The sequence below is a fragment of the Indicator indicator genome, chromosome 1 (genome assembly GCF_027791375.1).
Source record: "Indicator indicator isolate 239-I01 chromosome 1, UM_Iind_1.1, whole genome shotgun sequence".
Lineage (NCBI taxonomy): Eukaryota > Metazoa > Chordata > Aves > Piciformes > Indicatoridae > Indicator > Indicator indicator.
In genome coordinates, this window is record NC_072010.1 from 58586485 (window position 1) to 58607199 (window position 20715).

Here is a 20715-nt window from a genome sequence, read left to right on the forward strand (position 1 = left end):
CAGCAGGCAGGAAACAACTGCTTGAGCTGCCCTCCAATCTCCTGGAAAACCACCTTCATTTTCAGGAGAAAAGAAGTGACATGTGCCAGATGTATGCGAGACTCTGCATTAGTAAATTAACAGGGCTGTAACACTCAGGCTGGTGCTGCCTCCTTTAATTGCCTGACATGCATATAGAATGCTAAATGGTGTTCTCTAAAGGAAACTGAATGCAGATTATGCTTTGCAGCTATTTGCACTATTGGTTAGCTGGTACCTATCATGCTGAACATCAGGAACTCAGTCCACAAAAGGTGAAGGGGCTACTACTTGTATAGTTCAGATGCATGCCAGTGAAAGTCTGCAAAGTTGTGACAGTAGAGTAAGCTATTGACCTTTTTCTAGCAACATGTCTTGGACTTGTCGTTCTTCTTTCTGAGACCTCATTTACAATAGCTTTTGAATTGGAAATAATTGTAAAGGAGAACTATGTGTGCTTTTGTAATTTATGCCCTTACAGAGGGACAAAAACATTAAAAATCCACCATCAAGCGTCATTGGTGTTGTGTAGCAATGGTTCAAACAACCATAATTACTAGAAACACAGAAACAAAATAAACCAGGAAATATTCCATGTAACTCTTCATTAGTCAGCATGCTGTCCCCCTTCACATCTCCAAGACTAAAGCAGAAAGGCCCTGTTTATGTTGCAGTATTTGTTGGATTCTATTATTGTATCCGTTGCTCGAGGAGGAATGAGGGCAATGCACATGTCTAACAGGTTCTTCGAACTTCTTATTTATTCCTCTACCTCCACCAACTAACCTTGCTAGGCTGCTGACTGCCGAGCTGCAGAGGGAAGATTTGCTTTGTTAGGTAAAGCATTGGTTTGATTTCAGCCTCCATCTGTTTTTTGGTGTGGGGGTGTGCTTGTGTCACCCCTCACCCTCCAACTGTTTTCCCCTTGTTTGTAGTGAAAGTAACATACTATATGATAAATCTCTTACCCTCAGTCCCTGCATTTTCTCTGATGGCTTGACCTTCTCTGGATTGAGCGTCTGATAGCTTTGTCATTCTAACTATTGGAGCAGAGAGAGCCAGCTTCCTTATGATCCTTCTGGCTTCACATCATCTTACCCAGCTGTGTGTACTGTAGTAAACCCACAACCCTTTATTCTTTGAGTGGGAAAAGCATAGTAGAGACAGTATATTATCTGCTCCTTTTATTACTGCCATAAGCTGACACAGTGTTCACAGACTGCCCCTGGTTTCGTTATAGAATCATAGAATCAGTCAGGGTTGGAAGGGACCACAAGGGTCATCTAGTTCCAACCCCCCTGCCATGGGCATGGACACCTCACACTAGTCCTACCATCTGACTGCTTGCATTTCGTATTTTAAGATGGTTTCCACCAATAATTTTTTGATACTAACATAATCTGGAATCAGTGATGGCTGGACTTGTATAGACCTTTCTAAGGGATTTTAAACAGATCATTTACCTCTATGGCACACTTTGTTTATCTTGCTTTTGTTTGTATGCACAGTGTCGGAAAAGCTAATTGGTTACATTGAGTTTTTTGTGGAGATACCAGCTTGCATCATGCCACTGGAGCACCCTTTGCTAGGGCTTTAGGTATTGACTACAGATTTTCTGTGAGGTTGTGTGTTAAGGCCTGCAGTGCAACAAGCATGATGTACAGCTGAAGGTTTTCTGGTGGCCATTGGCCTGGTGTGTTTTTATACCACCTCTTCTCCTCCCCTGAAAATACAGGGTAAGTAATGGTGCCACACCTAGGCTCCAATGCAGACAATCTTTTCTTTGGGTATAGCAATAGTGACAGAATGCTTTTTAAGTAATTTCCTTACCGAAGTTCAATCGGTAGTCAAAGAAAGTTGACATAGAGCATGGGATTTGCTTTTCTGCATTTGGAAAGTCTTTTTCAGATGTTTCTACTGTTCTCAATAAAGACAGTTTATGCTGATTCAGGTTTCATAGAATCAACCAGGTTGGAAAAGACCTCCAAGATCATCCAGTCCAACCTATCACCCAGCCCTAAGCAATCAACTAGACCATGGCACTAAGTGCCTCATCCAGTCTCCTCTTGAACGTCTCCAGGGATGGCAACTCCACCACCTCCCTGGGCAGCCCATTCCAATGGGCAATCACCCTCTCTGTGAAGAACTTCCTCCTAACATCCAGCCTATACCTCCCCTGGCACAACTTGAGACTGTGTCCTCTTGTTCTGCTGCTGGTTGCCTGGGAGAAGAGACCAACCCCCACCTGCCTACAACCTCCCCTCAGGTAGTTGTAGACAGCAATGAGGTCACCCCTGAGCCTCCTCTTTTCCAGGCAAAACAACCCCAGCTCCCTCAGCCTCTCCTCATAGGGTTTGTGTTCCAGGCCCCTCACCAGCTTCATTGCCCTTCTCTGGACACATTCCAGTACCTCAACATCTCTCTTGAATTGAGGAGCCCAGAACTGGACACAGTACTCAAGGTTTGCTGAGAGCGACCTAGGTTCACTGGTGTGTTCTAGCTGCTTTGCAATGCTCTGGCAACACAAACCAGCTGCAGGTCTGGTTTAACGCAAGCCAGGTTTATGGCTGCTTTGCATCACTGGAGTAGTGTAAAGTACCTGAAGCATGCCAGCTAATCTGGTCTGTCGGTGAACTGTTATAAATTACTTGTTTTTTCTTCATGTTCTTTACGTGTAACTTTTTTTATAGTTAAAACTGGTAGAAACTGAGTAGATAGTATCACTAAAAGGCTCTAAAGTGAAGTCTATAAAACTAGAAGTTTTTTGAAGCCTGAACTTTTCCTTATCTGAAATAAAATGATCAAATTACACATTGCTCCTCTGCACTTCTCTGTTATGGATTTCTTCTAACTTACTTGCTTTTTCTTATTATAAGATGAAATCATGATTAATCTGAAATCTAAAAGAGTTGGCTTTATAAGTTTAAATTTGCAAATTGTAGGCTCAACTTTTATTCTAAGTGCAGTAATTTTCCTGTAGTTTACTGAGAATGTGTGCAATATTTGTGTCATTATCAATATTGTCTGTAATTTACCGATGAAAATATTTTTGTTAGTTTAAAAGAGGAAGGAAACCAACCAATGGTAATTTCCCCCCCCCCCCCCCGACCCCATCTAGAGTAAAATATATAACTGAAATTGTATTTACCTGCCTTGGATAGCATGGTGAGTGTTCAGAACATGCCACAAATATTAATCATTCATTATATGTTAGTCCATATATAATATTTTTTTTTCATAATCCAGTTCTTTCTCTGTGGCTCTTACAGTATTGAACATGTGAAGTGCATTTTTAAGCAGTATTATACAATAGAAGAATGACAGAAGTGTTATTAGAGCTACTCTGATCTACATTTTCTTTACAACTCAGGATTTTTTCTCTTTACTTAGAAATATTTTTTGTAAGAAGGATTCTTTGTAGATAAACATATTGACATTCAAGTCAGAAACTGTGTTCTTCTGATCAGCTGTATATTGTATATTGGAATAAAACATGACAGAATCTGCAAAGTTTTTCTAGTCTTCAAGGCAAAACACCGAAGAATTAATTACTGCCTCATATTAATTAAGATAACAATGCAAAACCCTTCATTAGAAGCATAGGAAAAGTTCTTCCTTGGTCCTTGGAGAGAATATTATATGCAAGCCCTGTTGTGTGGGTTGCAAGGTGTCACTGGAATTTATATGCATTACTTGTCTAATTGCAGTAAATGTAGCATGTCCAGATAGGTTTAAAAGTTGGATGGCTGTTTGTTACTTGCTGGAAATCACTTGAAACCTTGCTACGCAGAGGCAGCTGTTCACAGGTCCTTCACCTCTCCCCAGAGATAGCTAGAAGACTCTGTTGTTGGACCCTGTCTTTTATGGCAGAAGCAGTAAACATGACAGGTTGTTTGGGAGCCATCTGTTTTAAAATGGTTGCTGCTTTGTATGCAGTAATGAACTTGAGATCAGTTTTCTGTCTGTCTTCGTAGTAACAGCCTTGTTTGGTGTCACAACAGGTGGAAGTTGATGGGATGAAACTAAATGTGACCAGCGAGTGGAACCTGGCTTCACCCTTATTGTCTGTCACCATTGATGGTACTCAGAGGATTATACAGGTAAACTCAGCAGCATTCCATTTTTAGAGCTGAGGTAACCGGAAAGCTTTGGGAGTACAGATAATACTGATACGTGGGGTCATAAAAATTACGTGATGTTGTGCGAGTAATGTTATCTCTCTGCTAGAGCTTCAGCGAACTTGTCTCAAAACTACTTAACTACAATTTTCAGTATATTTCTTTTAAAGAGAAGTTTCTTATTTTAGACATAATTTTAGCTCTGTTTCTAGGACGATGTTAGAAGATATAGTTTCTTTATCACTTAAGAAATAATGAATGAATTACTGGGGGAAAAAACAAAACAAAACAAAACAACCCCCCAACAGAACCCAACCAAAACTGACATGGGGTCCTTCAGTAAAACAATTCCCTTCCTTGTTTTTGGATCAGGTGCTTTTTCCACTTAGGCCTTTGCAATTTGAAAATCACAGTGCACAGGACAGTGCATCTCCCATGTAACGTGTTTTTTTATGTGCATTTAATGTGATTTGTGACATGGTTTGAGAAGAGAAATGTAGAAAGCATCCCAAACTTGGTGGGGCTCTAAGAAAAAAGGACTAAAAAGATTAATGTAGTTGTATATTTTTTCCTTGTAACCAGTAATGTGTGTGAAAATAACTCCAAAGGGGTGTGCTTTTAACTGCCTTGTAAATTTGCTGAATGTAATGCCAGTCAGGATTTATATATCTGTTGAGGAATGATTGCTCTATAAATATCTATCCTGGCAACAGTGAGACAAGAGGGGAAAAAAACCCCAAACTTTTGAAGTTCTTGAAAGTATTTTTCTACATCCAACGTTACCTATTTAGTGTATAATTAATAGTGATACAGTAGTCACATTTCACACATCGCAGTGAAATGCGTGAAATTTTTTAAACCTTTTTCTTCTGGTAAATTACCCAACTGGAAATACTATTGCTTGCTTTGACTAAGTTTTAAACACTGTAACTTGAAGATAAAAAAAAAAAATCTGTATCGTTCAAGGTTAGTCTTCAGTGAAAGTGAAATTTTCATTACATGCCCAAGTAAACTCTGGACAGAAGTTTTGTAGATTTTGTGGAAAGTTCATCCCAGTTGCAGGGCTTATGTAGATCCAAAATAATTTTGTATTTTCAAATGCATTTTTATATTTTAATACTGGTCCATTTTGGTGTTATTTTATAAAATACAGTCCTAATTTTGAAGAGGAAACAATACCGATGTATGAATGTGTAAAATGTATCTAGAAGAAAAGCTTTATATTTAGAATGGATAACGGTCAAGAAGGCCTCATTGCAAACTATATCATAATTATATGGTTGGATCTTAGACTGTAACTAATAGTAGTAAGACCAGTTAGCTAAAAGTGTAATATTTGAACTGCCACATAAAATTAGTTTCAAAATTAATGATTGTGAGAGATCAGAACATGTTTTCTCCTAGGAGCTGAGCCAGCAGCAGTGTTACTTGCACTCCCTGAGTATGATCAGAGTGTATGAAGTATTGCAGGGCCAGCCACAGCAGCGAGGCTGCATGGTCTCTAATCCAACAGAATGTAGAATAAGCACATATGCTGCTTCTTCCTTAGATTTTATCTGTAAGTTCTGGCTTTTAGCAAAGAAACACAGTAACTTGAAAAGTTATTAATCTTTTAGTGTATATATGTAAATTTATGGGAACCTTAAATTTGACCTCTGATATCCACTCACTGGAATCTAAATTGGTTTTTTGGTTATGTATTTCTGTAGACTTGCCCCACTGCAAGAACCAAATTAGACAAGTGTATTCCTGTAGGTCAATTTGTCTCCAAAAGCAATTGACCCCTGAGTCTTGAAGTATCTTCTTTCAGCAAGACTTAGCCCTAGAGCCATTTAAGCAACAAATATGGATGAATCAAATAATTCCAGCTGTGCTTTATTAATTTTCAGCCAATCTAATTTCTCTTCATAGTTGGTTTCATTCTTCTAAACTTGCTCAACCACATACAGTCTTTGTGAACATTAGATTTCTTTGAAGGTTTGATTTATGCACCTTCTGCTTGATCCTGCAGCCTGGCCCCAATCCAGTAAAGCACTTAAGCATGGAAGCAGGAAATAAATAATTTTAAAATGTTTTGGTTTAAAATTTATTTATGTAAATTACAGTCTAGACATTCAAATTGTTGCATATCTGTCACACGTTTAAAAATAAGTAATTAAGCATGGTCATGTATTTCCACTCCTTTGGTGAAGGCTCAATGTGTAATAGAACAAAGCAGACCAACAACTCTGCCACAGCGTTAAGAAGGCCTGCAAGCTTAAAAGACAGCTATTCTGTGACTATTTCTAGAGTAGAGAACCCAGGAATACATCTGAGTGCCTGAGGAATGGTGTATACCCTGGTCACAGTCTGTCTAGGGCATATCAGGGCACAACTAGGATGTGCAGCAGTCCCCTCCCTCCCGCCTTTGTTTCCTTTGCGAGGAAGCCCATCTGTGTGCAGCAGATGGGCGCTGTGGAGTGCCTGGCCAGGTCCCCAGATGAGAGAGGCACTGGAACCCTGGGGGATACTGCAGGTCCGTTTGGCTGCAGCAGAAGGGCTCTGCAATCTTAGTGCTGCTTTGGATTACTGTGAAGTTCTTTACAGTGAGATTGGTAAAATAACGAAACAGGTTGCTCAGGGATGTGGTTGAGGCCCCATCCCTGGAGACATTCAAGATCAGACTTGATGTGTCCCCTGGGCAACCTGATCTAGGTGGAGGTGTCCTTGCTCACTGAAGGGGGGTTGGACAAGATGACCTTTGAGGGTACCTTCCAACCCCATGCAATCTGTCAGTCTCTGAAATCCATAGGATGCTATATAGTGTGATGAAGTGATGAAAACTTGAGAGAATCTGAGAAAGAAGTTTCTGAGATAGTCTCCAGGGATGCGGATGTGGGCAGACCCCATAGGACTCCTTATACAGATTCTGTCATGTTGGGGTTTTTTCTGTTATTGTTATTTTTGGTAATTCCTTGGCTAATCCCAGTTTCTCATCATTTTCTCCATTTATGACTCAACTCTGCGTCTTATTTGGAGAGACTTAATTTAATGAATTGTGAAGCATAGGATTTTGTTTACCAAGCAAATGAAATTTGTGTGTGCAGAAACACTTTGCCCAAATGATTTCCCCTGCCTGTTTCCAAAGATGTTAGTGAAAGGATATATTTAAAATACATTTATTTGTAAAACACAATTTGAATATGATATAGCCTTTCAGGAAATATTTGTAGCAAAATTAAACAAATAGAGGAGGTGCATAATGATTCCTGTGAGGCAAAGGGGAGTTGTGGAAAAAACCTGTTAGAACTCCAGCAGGAACTGGAAGGGAGAATGGTGGTTTGGAATGGTATCCTGGAAAGTAATGAGAGTTGGAAGAAAGGCATCAGACGTATTTTGGGACAGTGCAGGTGTCTGTCTGCCCTGTACAAGTAGCTGGATTTCAGTGAGCCCTGTTGTCATCTAATGACCTTGCCTCTCTCCCTGTGCATGCAGAATCATTAAATTGCTTCAATTAGAAAAGACCATTAAGATCATCAAGTCCAACCATTATCTAACTCTGTAATCTGGTGCTAAGCCATGTCCCTTAGCATCATATCTATGCATGTTTTAAACACCTCTAGGGATAATGAGTCAGCTACCTCCCTGAGGAGCCTATTCTGAAGTTTGGTAACCCTTTAAGTAAAAAACTTTCTACTAATATCGAGACTCTACCTCCCTTGGTGCAACTTGGGGCTGTTTCCTCTTGTCCTATCGCTTGTTACTATGAAGAAGAAACCAGCATCCACCTCACTACAACCTCCTTTCAGATAGTTGTAGAGACCAATAAGGTCTCCCCTCAGCCTCCTTTTCTCCAGACCCCACCTCTCTCAGGTGTTCCTTGTAAGATGTGTTCTCCAGGTGCTGTACCAGCTTTGTTGCCTTTCTCTGGACACACTCCAGGACCTCAATATTCTTCATGTAGTGGACACAGTACTCAAGGTGTGGCCTCACCAGTGCCAAGTACAGGGACACCACCGCTTCTCTGCTTCTACTGGTTACTCTATTCCTGATACAGGCAGGATGCGGTTGGCCTTTTTGGCCACCTGAGTACACTGCTGGCTCATGGTTAGATAGCTGTCAACCAGCACCCCCAGGTCCTTCTCTACTGGCCAGTTTTCCAGCCACTCTTTCCCAGGCCTGTAGCATTGGATGGTCTTGTTGTGACCCAAGTGCAAGACCTGGGTGATACATACTAGGCCACTCTCATAAAATTGCTCTAGTCAAGCCAGCTAGGCCCCTCTGCGGAGCCTTCATACCCTCAAGCAGATCAGCACTCCCTCCCAGCTTAGTGTCATCTGCAAACTGGCTGAGGGTGCACACAATCATCTTCATGAGATCAGTGGTAAAGATACTAAAGAGAACTGGCCTCAGTACTGAGCCCTGGGGAACACCACTTGTGAGCAGCCACCAACTGGATTTAGTTCCATTAACCACCACTCTTTGGGCCTGGACATCCAGTCAGATTTTTACTTAGTTGAAGCATCCACCCATCCAAGCCATGAGCAGCCAGTTTCTCCAGGATAATGCTGTGGGAGACAATGTCAAATGCTTTACTCTAGTCAACATAAAGGATATCCACAGCCTTTCCCTTATCCACTGAGTGAGTCACCTTGTAGATGATCAGGTTCATCAAGCAGGACTTGCCCTTCATGAACCCATGCTGGCTGGGTCTGATCACCTGGTTGGACCCGCATGTGCTGTGTAGTGGCACACGAGATTATCTGCTCTATGAGCTTCCCTGGTACTGAGGTCAGATCGGCAGGTTTGTAGTTCCCTGGATTCTTCTTCCAGCCCTTTTGTAGATGGGCATCACATTTGTCAATCTCCAGTCAACTGTGACCTCCCAGTTAGCCAGGTCTGCTAATAGATGACAGGAAGTGACTAGGTGAGCACTTGCACCATCTCTCAGTACCCTCACAGACATGCACAAGTCTATGGGCCCATAGACAGTGCATGTCAAACTGGTGCAACAGGATGCTAACAATCTCCTCTTGGATTATGGGGACTTCATTCTGCTTCCCATCACTATCTTTCAGCTCAGAGGGATGAGTATGCAGCAAACAACTGGTTCTACTACTACAAAGATACTGAATACCTCAGCCTTTTCCTCGTGCTTGACCACTGTGTTGCTCCCTGCATCCAACAAAGGACAGAGATTCTCCTTTGTCTTCCTTTTGTTGCTAATCTATTTGTAGAAGCATTTCTTTTTGCCTTTGACAACTGAAGCCAGATTAATTTCTAGTTTGGCTTTGGTCCTTCTAATTTTCTTCCTGCATAGCATCACAACTTTGTAGTTCTCCGGAGTGGCCTTTCCAAAGACCATAAGCTCTCCTTTTTCACCTGAGTTGCAATCAAATCTCTTTTTCAGCCAAGCCAGTCTTCCTTCCTGTGGACTCATCTTTTGGCAGAGGAGGTTGGCCTGCTTCTGTACCCTTTAAGACTTCCTTCTTGAAGAATGCCAGTCTTTGTGGACTCCAAGGCCATCAGGACTGCCTCCAAAGGAACACTGTTGACCGGTCTCCCAGACAGGTCAGAGTCTTCTGCTGGAAGTCTAAGATGGCAGTTCTGCTGATCCCCCTCTTTACTTCTCCAGCAATCAAGAACTCTTATAATTTCATGACCAAGCTGCTCAAGACAGCCTTAATTCTCACAAGTCCTTCTCTGTTCACAAAAGCAGGTCTAGCAGGGCACCTACCCTATTTGGTTCTGTCAACAGCTGTGCCAGGAAGTTATCTTCCACGCACTCTAGGAACCTCCAGGACTGCTCCCTCACTGCTGTGTTGTATTTCCAGCAGACATCAGGAAAGTTGAAGTCCTTCACAAGACCAAGGGCTAGCAATTTTGAGACTTTTCCCAGATGACTAAGAGTATTTTGTCTTATCTTTTCATCCTGGTTGTGCGGTCTGTAACAGACTCCCACCAGGATATCTGTCTTTATGACCTTCCTCTTGACTCTTACCCATAAACACTCAACCCTATTGTCACCATCATTCAGCTCAAGTCAATCAAAACACTCCTTGCCATACAGGGCCACCCCACTGCCTCTCCTTCCTTGCCTAACCCTTCTGAAGAGTTTGTAGCCATTGATTGTGGCACACCAGTTGTGTAAGTCATCCCACCATGTTCCTGTGATGGCCATCATATCCTGCTTTTTGTGAGGCACAATGGCTTCCAGTTCCTGCTGTTTTGTTTCCCGTGCTGTGTGTATTAGTGTAAATGCACTTCAGTTGAGCTAATGGTCCCACGATGTTTTTTTCACAGAGAAGTTCGAATTCATGGAATCATAGAATAGTTTGGAGTGGAAAGCACCTTTAATGGTCATCTAGTCCAACCCCCTGCACTAAGCAGGAACATCGTTAACTGCATCAGGAATTCCTACTTGACTGTTCTCTGATGCAGTAGTGGTTGCTAACCCATCAATAAGTCTTGCATCTTTGTTTCTGCTTGGATCTCCATTCCTTGCCTCCACTGATACAGCAGACCAACAGACCTCACCAGCACACCATCCCTCAAATACTGGTGTGCTGCCCTCAGGCTTATTTCTAGCAAGCCCAGTTTTGTGACCTTTCCCCTTCAAATCTAGTTTATGAATTGGGGAGTGGGTGGGAGGAGAGAAAGTAGGAATAAGCTGCCTTTTTCATGGAGCTGAACATCTCTTTTTTGAATGAATCAGAATCTAAGGGAACCTCAAGATAAATCAATGAATCCATTAAGTTCAGCAGATGCATGTAGGAGCGCCGCAAACCCTCTTTGCTTTGGCACTATTTGTGTTTAGGCAAGGTCTCAAAAACCATTCAAATTCTGATGCTGCTCTATGGCAACACTACATGGACGAATCTTAAAACTCCTTAGAGCTGTTTAATGCTCTGTTTTTATTGATCCCATCATCAAACAGTCAACTCATTCTTATATACCGTTTACTTGCAGACAATTCCCTATAGTGAAAGGATTCTCAGCCGGAATAAAATATCACCATCTTTTGCCAAGACTTTTGTACCTCTTTTTTTGTATCATATGCACCCAGCCTGTTTTCAGCTGTGGGCATATTTTCAGCCCACACTGGTCTCACAGCTCTGTCAGCTTGCTGTAATAAAACCTCTCACTCTAAAGGTAGCGTAGGCATTCTGCCTGGAGCCTGGAAGACTCTTGGTGGCTTGTGGCAGCTTCAGCAAAGCAATTTCACAATCTTACTGGTGATGCCTTCTCTTTGTATTTCCTGGCTTTCAGAGGATTGGTCTCTGCTGGACAGAAGCTCTGTAGGGAGAACTCAGTTGGACAAGGTCCTGAGCAACTCAGTAGTACTTTGACATTAGCCTTGCTTTGGACAGGGAATATGATTGCCTGATTTCCAGAGATCCCTTCTAGCCTAACTGTTTTGGGACTCTGTTGGACATCCCCAGCTCTACAGTAAAAAGGTTTTTTGCCAGTCTCAGCAAGATGTAATTAAGAGAGCAATGGGTTTACTAAACAAGAACATGATCCTGTAAAGCTGAAAGCATCAGTCTCAAGTTTCAAATGTTTCTGTGAATGAAATATATGAAGATTTACCAGTGGATTTTTTTCTACTTGCAATGTTACAGGGAATTTATTTTTTTTAATTACTATTTTTTCATTTTATTTATTGTATCAACAATTGCAGCAGGAAGAGTATATCCTACATCCTGGGATATGATAAATTTAAGTGCTTTTCAGATGCAATGTTTCTTTTGATTATTATTTTGGTCTATAATAACAAAAAAAAAAAGAAAACGTTGTAGGTTATGAAGCCTTTGTTCCTGGGAAATGTCTGACATTCTGGGAAATGTCTGACAGGAGAACAAAGCCTGAGCCCAAGTATTCATTTCCTTCAACCCCATGGAGATTTTTTTTTAAAATATATGTATATATTTTTTATTTTTTTTTTTAAATTACCCTTTTTTGGTTATCATTTTGAGATCTTAGATGTAATTTGTGATAATGCTATATTATACAGGTTTCATGTCTAAAGTACAATTACTTCAGCACACTCATTTTCTTAAACCATGACAATGATTTTGGGAAGCTTTAGTGAGCAGTGTACATGAAGACTCCTCAAGAGTCTATTCTTTAGTGCTGTACAGTTACTGTACATTCTCTGCTGTTGTCATTGACCCATGATTTCAGAATTACTTTTGCTAGGTTGTCTTTCTAAGAGGGACACATAATAATTTGCAAACGGGGGCAGACATTTGGGCATATTACATTCTAAATGCTATACTGTTGGGTAAAGAAAAGCCAGAGGGTTAGGCCCAACACTAAGTTCCTCATGGTCCATATAGATTATTTGGTAGGTTGCTCTCTGGCTGCGTTTCAGCCTGTTCCAGTTATGACAGCCCTAGACAAATCTGGTACAGATTTCTGCCATGCTGTAGGAATTGTTGTAGGATGTTGCAGACCCCTGAGAATCTGTTTGGGCTTCTCAGGAGCTCTTCGTAGGCTTCTCCCTCCAGCAAAAACCTCCCTACCTCTTACCTCCTGCAAAGCTAGTAATCTTTGAGGAACACAAAGCAGGGGAGGCATTCTCACCATCAAGGTCATTTACTGCTAGCCTGCCAGTGGCCTAGCCCACTCCATGTTCTATCCACAAGGAATGAGATAGCCATTGCCCTTTGCCTTTGGGAACAGGCATCATCCCATCACTCACCTTTATTTAGCAATATAGAAACACAAGCTGCCCATGTTTTCCTGTTTGCTCATCCAGCCACAGTCATCAGAGAAAACAGAGCACAGCCTTGAAACTCGAAAAAATGAGTGGATATGATATAGAGAAATTGATCTTTATCATCTTACTTGACAATCTCTTAGCGTTTGGGACAGGTACAAACAAGGTCTTAAATACCCCAGGTGAAAGACAAGTACAGAAGCTGGTAGCAAGCAATATAGTATGCTTTGCTGTGTGTCAAGCTCGTAAAATTTTTTTTTTAAGTATTAATGTGTTGGTCAGGGAACTCTTGTTGCTGTTCGTTCTTCCCCTGCAATTGCACAAAGAGAATGATAGATTTTGCAGGTTGCTTATAGCAGCCTTATTATTGCCTAATGGTTGCTGTGAGCAATTGTGTTCATGTTGCTTATATGCTCATCCTTACTTAGTTGCCTCTTTCAGTGCTGCAGAGCTGTTCCTTGCAGAGAGGCCTGTTTTTATGTCTGTGTTGCTCTCTGAACATCTTCCCTTTCTGTTAGCTCCTTTCTGAGCTGTGGGGACCAGAACTGTGCTGTATTAAAATCACAGTCGAAAACTAGACTTCTGCCATAACTTGATCATGTTCACTGATTTGTTATCTGTTCTCATTACTAATTTGAACTATTTCCTGTGACTTTTTAAACCCAAACTAAGCACAGAGCTGATGTTCCTATTTAATTATCATTTCTGGTTTGTAACAAGATAAGGAAAAAAGGAAAACTCTTGGCAAGAAGGTTTTGCCAGGAAGCTTTGAAGCTGTGCAGCATTCTAGAGCATAGATACTCATGTCCTGATGCCACCCTTGGCAAATGGCATAGCTGTTCTTCTTGCGTGGAAGTAGATGAGCCCAGACATAGGGAAGTCAGAAGAAATTCTGAAACTTCATCGGCATACATGATTCAATATATATCTCCTATACGTACTTGGAAAGACCGGAGCAATCTGGTTTAGATAATTAGTGGATAATTCAACTTGTTGAGTTTGTGAAAGATTCTGTACAAGAAAATTGGTAGTTGTCCCATTTAAGTTTCGTTGTTTGGTCATTGGTGATGTAAGGAAGACCTAAGACTTCATTTGTTTCCAAAGGTTGTAGGGAAAGGGAAAGTGTATAAAAGCTGGCTGCCTTGGTGCTGCTTGCTGTAATTGCTAATGATGCATACTAAACCAAATTTTACTGTTGTGGCTTCACTGACATGGATATTTACCAAAATTGTTAAAATTGTTACTTTTTAAAATGAGCCCTGAATATACTTCTAGCCTGTACAACAGTAGTATGGCCAGTTTCTGAGTCCTGAATACTTTGAAAATACTGGATAACCTTTATTGTCATACCAGAGTGTTTGTATTAATGTCTACTTAAAATAGCAAGTACCTGACCCTTGTGAATGGTTGGCAGTTTGTGTGATGTCAGTTTCACTGAAGGCTTATTCCATACTCTTATCCATGGTTCAAATGGAGAATGTATGAAAGGAAGGAATGTGTGAAAAACCAACCCAAACCATAAAATTACAGCTTACTGCTGCTTTTTTATCCCTCCTTAATTGAGTAGCAGAAGCACAAAGCCCACACCACCACTCATACCAATTCCTTCACGAAAATTAAGTGTTAATTTTTTTTTCGTTGGGTAAGACAATGAATAATCCACTGCTATGCCAAATCAATCCCTCTGGAATTTGTTACCTGCTTTTCAGAGAGAGGTCTCCCACAATAAAACTCTATCTGCAAACAACAAACTTCTCTTTCTTTAACCTAATGGGATTAGTTATATTTTTTTGCTACTTGACGTGTTAAACCAAATGAAGTTGGTTGTCATGGATCTTATGCCATATTTTTTTTACAAAGGAGTTGTCCATTTTAATGACAGACAGTATTCAGGATGAATATCTGTAAGGATTCTGTATGTGCCAAAAGACCAAAACATTGTGTTCAATTGTCGACAGACATTGTAGCTTTATGATAGCTAAATCCTGAAAGACAAGGAATGATTTTCTTGAATGTGGTTACATATTGAGAGAGCAAAGGGGAGGGAAGAGAACGGGTATCAGAGAGCTAGAAATGACTATGGATCTTGTGGAGAATCTGTCTCAGGGCTGTCATAAACATTATCAGATCTAGAATCACATGGCAGCATATTACCTGCATGCTGACCCCCTAAAAGAGCGGAACACATTATGGCATGTTAAAACAAGGGCCAAGTTGCTAACATTTTTGGTCATTTAGAAATTCACAGGGAGGACTAAACTCTTCATCATTGCAAATAATTGTAAATAGCTGGAAATGTTGGGCTGGAGTAACTGTTCCACACCAAATAAACTGTCTTTCCTGTGGTGTTGTTGTGTTTGGGTTTTGTGTATGTTTTGTTTTTTTAAAAAACTTGTCATCCTCTGGCTTTATAAATACCTACCTACCTCAAAGGGTTAAAGGAGCATGTGGACATGCTTGGAAGACATTCCGTGTATGTGTCATAGCAATACTGTAGTATTAATATTAAATATTTGCACATCTGAAGTTTGGCAGAAAGAATTAAAAAGTGACAAACACTGGATATCATATCACCTGAAGAAACATAGGGAAAGATTTGTGTTCTCATTTTTGTGTTTATGGGATAACAAATCCCTAATCCCAGGCATTTTAACAAAACAGTTCTTTAAAAAGTAGTAAGATGGTTTCTCAACCTCTTAGAAACTGCACTTGCAACTTGCAACTTCATCTTCGATGCTCTGTAAGCTATTCACACAGTGTTTAACATCTGTATATGCACCGTTTGGGAAGAGTTTCCATTTGGTGCCTGGAAAAAGACTAAGGTAGCTTGGAACAGGTTCTGGGGGAGGTCAGTATCTTGTCAGGATTCCACTTAAAGGAAAAGACTGTTTCTGCGTAGTATCATTTACACAGTTTTAGACATCTTTCACATGACAAAATTCTTCATACAGAGCAGGACTTGATCATCTTGTTCCTCACTGGGTGACATGACAGCTTGGAAAAAGTGAGTGTAGCCTCAGGAAAAACAACAAACTGAAGCTCCACATACTAAAAAGTGTGACTTAAACCTGATAATGGCTAAGGGTAGAACAGCAAGTGCAAAACTAGACTAAGTTTCCCTCTGTAGCTTAATGCACTTAAGGAGAGGAAGTGATGGGACCACCAGTGGAGAATACTGAATTGTGACAACAGGAGAGTGATTCCCCTAGGTGGAAAGGCTTGTGAGGATGTGCAAGTCTGAACATGTAGTACAATGGAGACAGTCTCCAACATACAAGAAATCTTGGTAACGTTACTAGTCTGGGATGGCATCCCTAGGCTGGGATTTTGCTCAGTGGAAAGGGAGTGCTGAAAGAAGTTCTGCTTTCTGCAAAGGTTCTAGGAGGACAGAGAAAAGGAGAAAAATAAAGCCAGACCAAATCATCACGTTTTGGTGAGATGACTTCATGGTTTCACAGCTACTTCTGCAGCTTTCTCCTCCTTTCTGACCCACCATAGGACTCCAAAGATTGGGAGTGACATAGGTGGTTATGGTGGACAAAAGATTCTTTCCAGATGTCCAGTCACCCTCATGTACAGAAAATCTCATAAATGAGATACTAGCAGATCAATCTGCTGTAACTCTGTAAGGTGAAATACTGTGGGTTTTCCCCCTGACTTCCCTTTGGTGGAAATACTGATTTATTTTAAAATTAAATCTGTCTAGGGATGATTCTGGCTTGTATTTTGCTAGGTTGGCTTTTCAAAAATGTATTAAATATTAACCAAAACATGGATAGTATTCTCCATTTGAAATTCATGGCATAAGGTATTTAGAATATCTGGTAGTAAGCAGTTGAAATGAAGCAACAGGGGCTGCAAGAACTTTTGTGTTCTGAAAAACAGCACCAGGCTAGGAAACTGCGTAGTGATTAATTAAAATTTCATCTGTAATCTTTCTATAGGTTTCTCAGACCTGTTTATTGTGGGTTGTTGTTTGTTTCTGGGTTTGGTTGGTTTTTGTTGCGGTGGTTGTTGTGCTGTTGCTGGTCTGCATAGTCTGATACATGTTGCCTGACTGTAGTCATGCCGTGGCTTGAAAAAGTTGCAAAAAAACATTGGCCATGGGACAATTGTTTATTTTCTATAGCAAATGCTCTCCTGCTTTACTTTCAGCAATAAATAAAGGCAGTATGTAGTATTCAAAATAAACATGTTACTTAATATGATTTTCTTTACCACTTCATATTCATTTTAACATGTGAGTTTTTAATTTGTGAGCAAAGCCAAAATTTTGCTTTTGGTTTGTTGGAGTTTCTTTGTTTTGGTGCCATTCCTTCCCTTCAGCTGCTTCCCTCCAGTAGCTTGTAGAGCCCAAGATACCAGCAGATTTGTGGAGAAAACTCTTAAGATCCTGTTGTTTTCTAATGTCTGTGTCGGTTTAGACTCTCTTTCAATATTATATATTTCATGTTTGGCTGAGCTTCTTTATCCTTCTTCATGTAAAGGTTGTTATCATTTTTATCTGCAAGCGCTCATCCACTGCAGGCTTAATGCAAAGCTGATTGTAACCCTACTGCATCTTACGATGAATAGATCATTGATACCCAGCTAAGTGGAAATAATTTTCTATGGCAAAGCAGAAGAATTTAAAGTCAAATCACACTAACCTCTGGTAATTTACTGGGATTTACAGATTAAAATGGTTATTTGTGAAATGACTGTGGTATAGCATGCACTTAAGGAGGAGAATCAAACACGTTTTGTATGATTGTATACACTTGACTATTTTTACATGTGTGCATAAGCATTTTGTTTGTATATACATAGCATATGCAGTATAGCATATCGTAACCTGTGTGTGTAAAATAGCATATAATATTTATGTAACACTCACACCCATTTGCCAGCTTTGAGACTGCAGATGGATTTTTTTGAAGTTATGATTTATTTATTTTTTTTCCAGATTTCATTTAGCTTGTTACTTTCTCATAAGGAAAAAATAAACACTTTTAACTTATATTATGCTAATTAGGCTACTCTGAAGCTCTATCAGTTGTACCAGTCAGAAGAGCATTGGTTATGTCTAAGATCATATAGTTGATGCCAACAATGTAATTTTACTGTATTGGCAGGTTAATGTACATTGATGTTTCATCTTTATTCAAATGGTAGAATTATTTTGCTTTTCAGTGTAAACCTCCTAGCAAATAATTTGCAATTTATTAGGAAAACAATGGCTACATATAATTAGCTATTTTCTTTTGTTACCTCTATTTGATTACTTTCCTGCTATCACATGCAATATGAAACCATCTATTATGCGGTATAGAATATGTAAATATCTAACTTTCCAGGAGAAACTGTAGACTGGTCCCTTTTCTAAGGAGGTGGAAAATAAAAGAATAATTGTTAACCGTGTCCTTTCATTTTCTTGAAAACATCAATTACATTTACAAATCCCAGAAACACAAGCCCACAAGTGGAATAGAAATAACTCCTTTCAATATGCTTCAAAAAAAAATCTAATCACATCTAACAGCTGAAATTTATTTACAACTGTAATTTGAAACATTAATTATGATAATGTGCTGACTTCTTTTGTAACATGGTTCTCAAAAGCCTGGCAGTTCTCCTTTTGCTGTTGATGTAACATATGTTTTGTGACTTGGAGAGTTTCTCCACCTTTCTTTCTTGTTTTTGGTTTTGGGTTGGTTGCTTTTTTTTTTTTGACGCATACCCAAAAGGGAAATTACTTTTTCTCCTTTGTTAACTGTTTTTTCTCACTTTCTCCATTATTTGTTTTGCCCCTCACTGGCTGTTAATTCAAGAGATAAATTTTAATGCTTATACTGACTCTTAATGCTGTCAACAACTGAGTGTAATACTTTGTATTTTGGAAACAGGAAACAATAGCAGCGAGAATTTAGAATTTACTGTACGGTGATACCAGTGCACTTCAACAGTGTCAGAGCAAGAAAGAGACTGCTTGTATCTTTATCTTGTCTTGACACGATGGCTTTAGAAAGTGTCTCCTTGATACACAAATAGATTTGGCTTTATTAAATTGGTTTGGTTATTGTTCTCCGAGCTTATTTAGTTGTAAGGAAAGAAAATCTGTGTGGGAAATACTTCAATGATTTGGTTTTCAGTTGTGAAAAATAAGTTGAGTTGTCAAGATACCTGCCTTCTACTTTGAAAGCTGTTAAAGAAAATGACAAAAGGGCTGTTTTTTTTTTTTTTTAGTTGTGTTTTGTTTTTAAGTTGTGTTTTTCTGTGTGGCAGGGAGATTAGCCAAAAAAATGGAATTTTTATTAGGACATGAAAAGGTCTCTAATGACCCTTGAAAGTGGACAAAAGGGTAGCACAATAAGTGACAGAACTCTAACGAGGGTGGAGGGCATTCCAGGAAAAAAGAAATTAAATCCTTTAATTTTTTTCGGCTTGCCATTTTCTGACAGCTTATCAAGTGGTTGGGACTTGTTTGTTTTGGCATGCTGTTCATTCATTGTAGGCAGCCGGTACTTTGTTCTTCTTTGTGCTTTCCAAAACCTGATTGTGTTTATCCTAGACTGTGGGAAAAGTGTATATTCCTGTTTCCTTTATAAAAGTAAACGTCAGGTTTTGTATGAAATTTTATTTCCCATATTTTCCATTCCATTAATCATTATTGTTGAAATATGTCAGGCTTTGGCACATCATCTTTTGTTTTCCTATGATTGTACAGATTGCGGTGTCAGTGTGTGACCTGCTAAGTCAAAAAATAAGCATGTTTGGGCTGTAGTAATTATTACTTCATAAAGTGTAGCTGACGAACATGCACCATTATTGAAGAAGGGCTAGGATTTAATTTATCACTATTAAAATTGTTTTGAGGGATATCTAGCTATTGTACTGCACTTTCTCGGTCTAGAGAAGACAAGACTGAAGGGAGCTGTGACAATGGCTCTTCACATACCTGTAGGTGGCTGTAAAAAGAAAGGGAATAATGTGTGTTTCCTTTTGGTGATGAAAAAGGGCAGAATTAATGTGCTGCAGTGGAAGAACGATTATTTAAGTCAGATAGCAGGGAAAAACTGAGAAGGATTTTGAACACTGGAATAGATTGCTTAGGGAAACTGTTAAATCTCTTCAATTGAAAGATTTTAAGAGTGGGTTAAACATACCGGGAGTGACACAGGTGTATTTCGATTCTGCCAGGGGTACTAGACTAGAAGATCTCTCAAGACGATTTGCTCTCCTGTTCCTAGGATTCATTGTTTTTAAAATGCTGAAGATCTCTGTGCAGCTCTTTGTTTGCAGTTCATACCTTCTCAAATCTGTGCCTCTGTACTTACATGTGTGCCTGGCATTGTGTAAGTGTTAAGGCTCTGTTCTCTGACTAGGACCCTGATTTGGGGTCTATATGTGGTGTAATTTAACAGCAGGAATTAAAAGGGTGAAAAAACTCTGCACGCTGAAGGACAAGAAGACGGTTCACAAGAAGAAGGAATTCTTTATGCGTTTTGCATGTTAGATTATGGATGATATTGTGTTAAATCAATAACATCTTTTCTTTTGCATTGTCTTGTGGCTTACTGACAATGTAATATTTGAAGACCGTGTAATAACTTCAATCAACTCCTGAACCACAGTAGGTGACCAGACATTTCATAAGGTCATTTTTCTCCCCCTGTTTTCAAAGTGGCATCATTGGAGGTTTGCATTTTAAAAAGAGATTAAAATGTCTCCCATTAGGAGAGAATGAAGATAATACTAGATGTGACTAACAGGAATACACAATCGCGGACAGTTAGAGATGGCAGAAGCCTCATTATTCATGACAGTCATCTTTCTGGAAGCCCAAGGTTGTTCTGTGTCATACTTAGCCATATTTGTTTCTATTGTTCTTCCAAAGTA

At 39.7% G+C, this 20715-nt stretch overlaps 1 protein-coding gene across 1 annotated transcript in view; it reads left to right on the forward strand.

Moving 5' to 3' along the window:
- Positions 1–20715, forward strand: part of PCCA (propionyl-CoA carboxylase subunit alpha) — a 292821-nt gene that overhangs the window by 211380 nt on the left and 60726 nt on the right. Inside the window, exon 20 of the mRNA XM_054381074.1 lies at positions 4020–4118. Within this exon, the coding sequence (XP_054237049.1) occupies positions 4020–4118 (99 nt within the window). The remainder of the gene's footprint in view (positions 1–4019; positions 4119–20715) is intronic.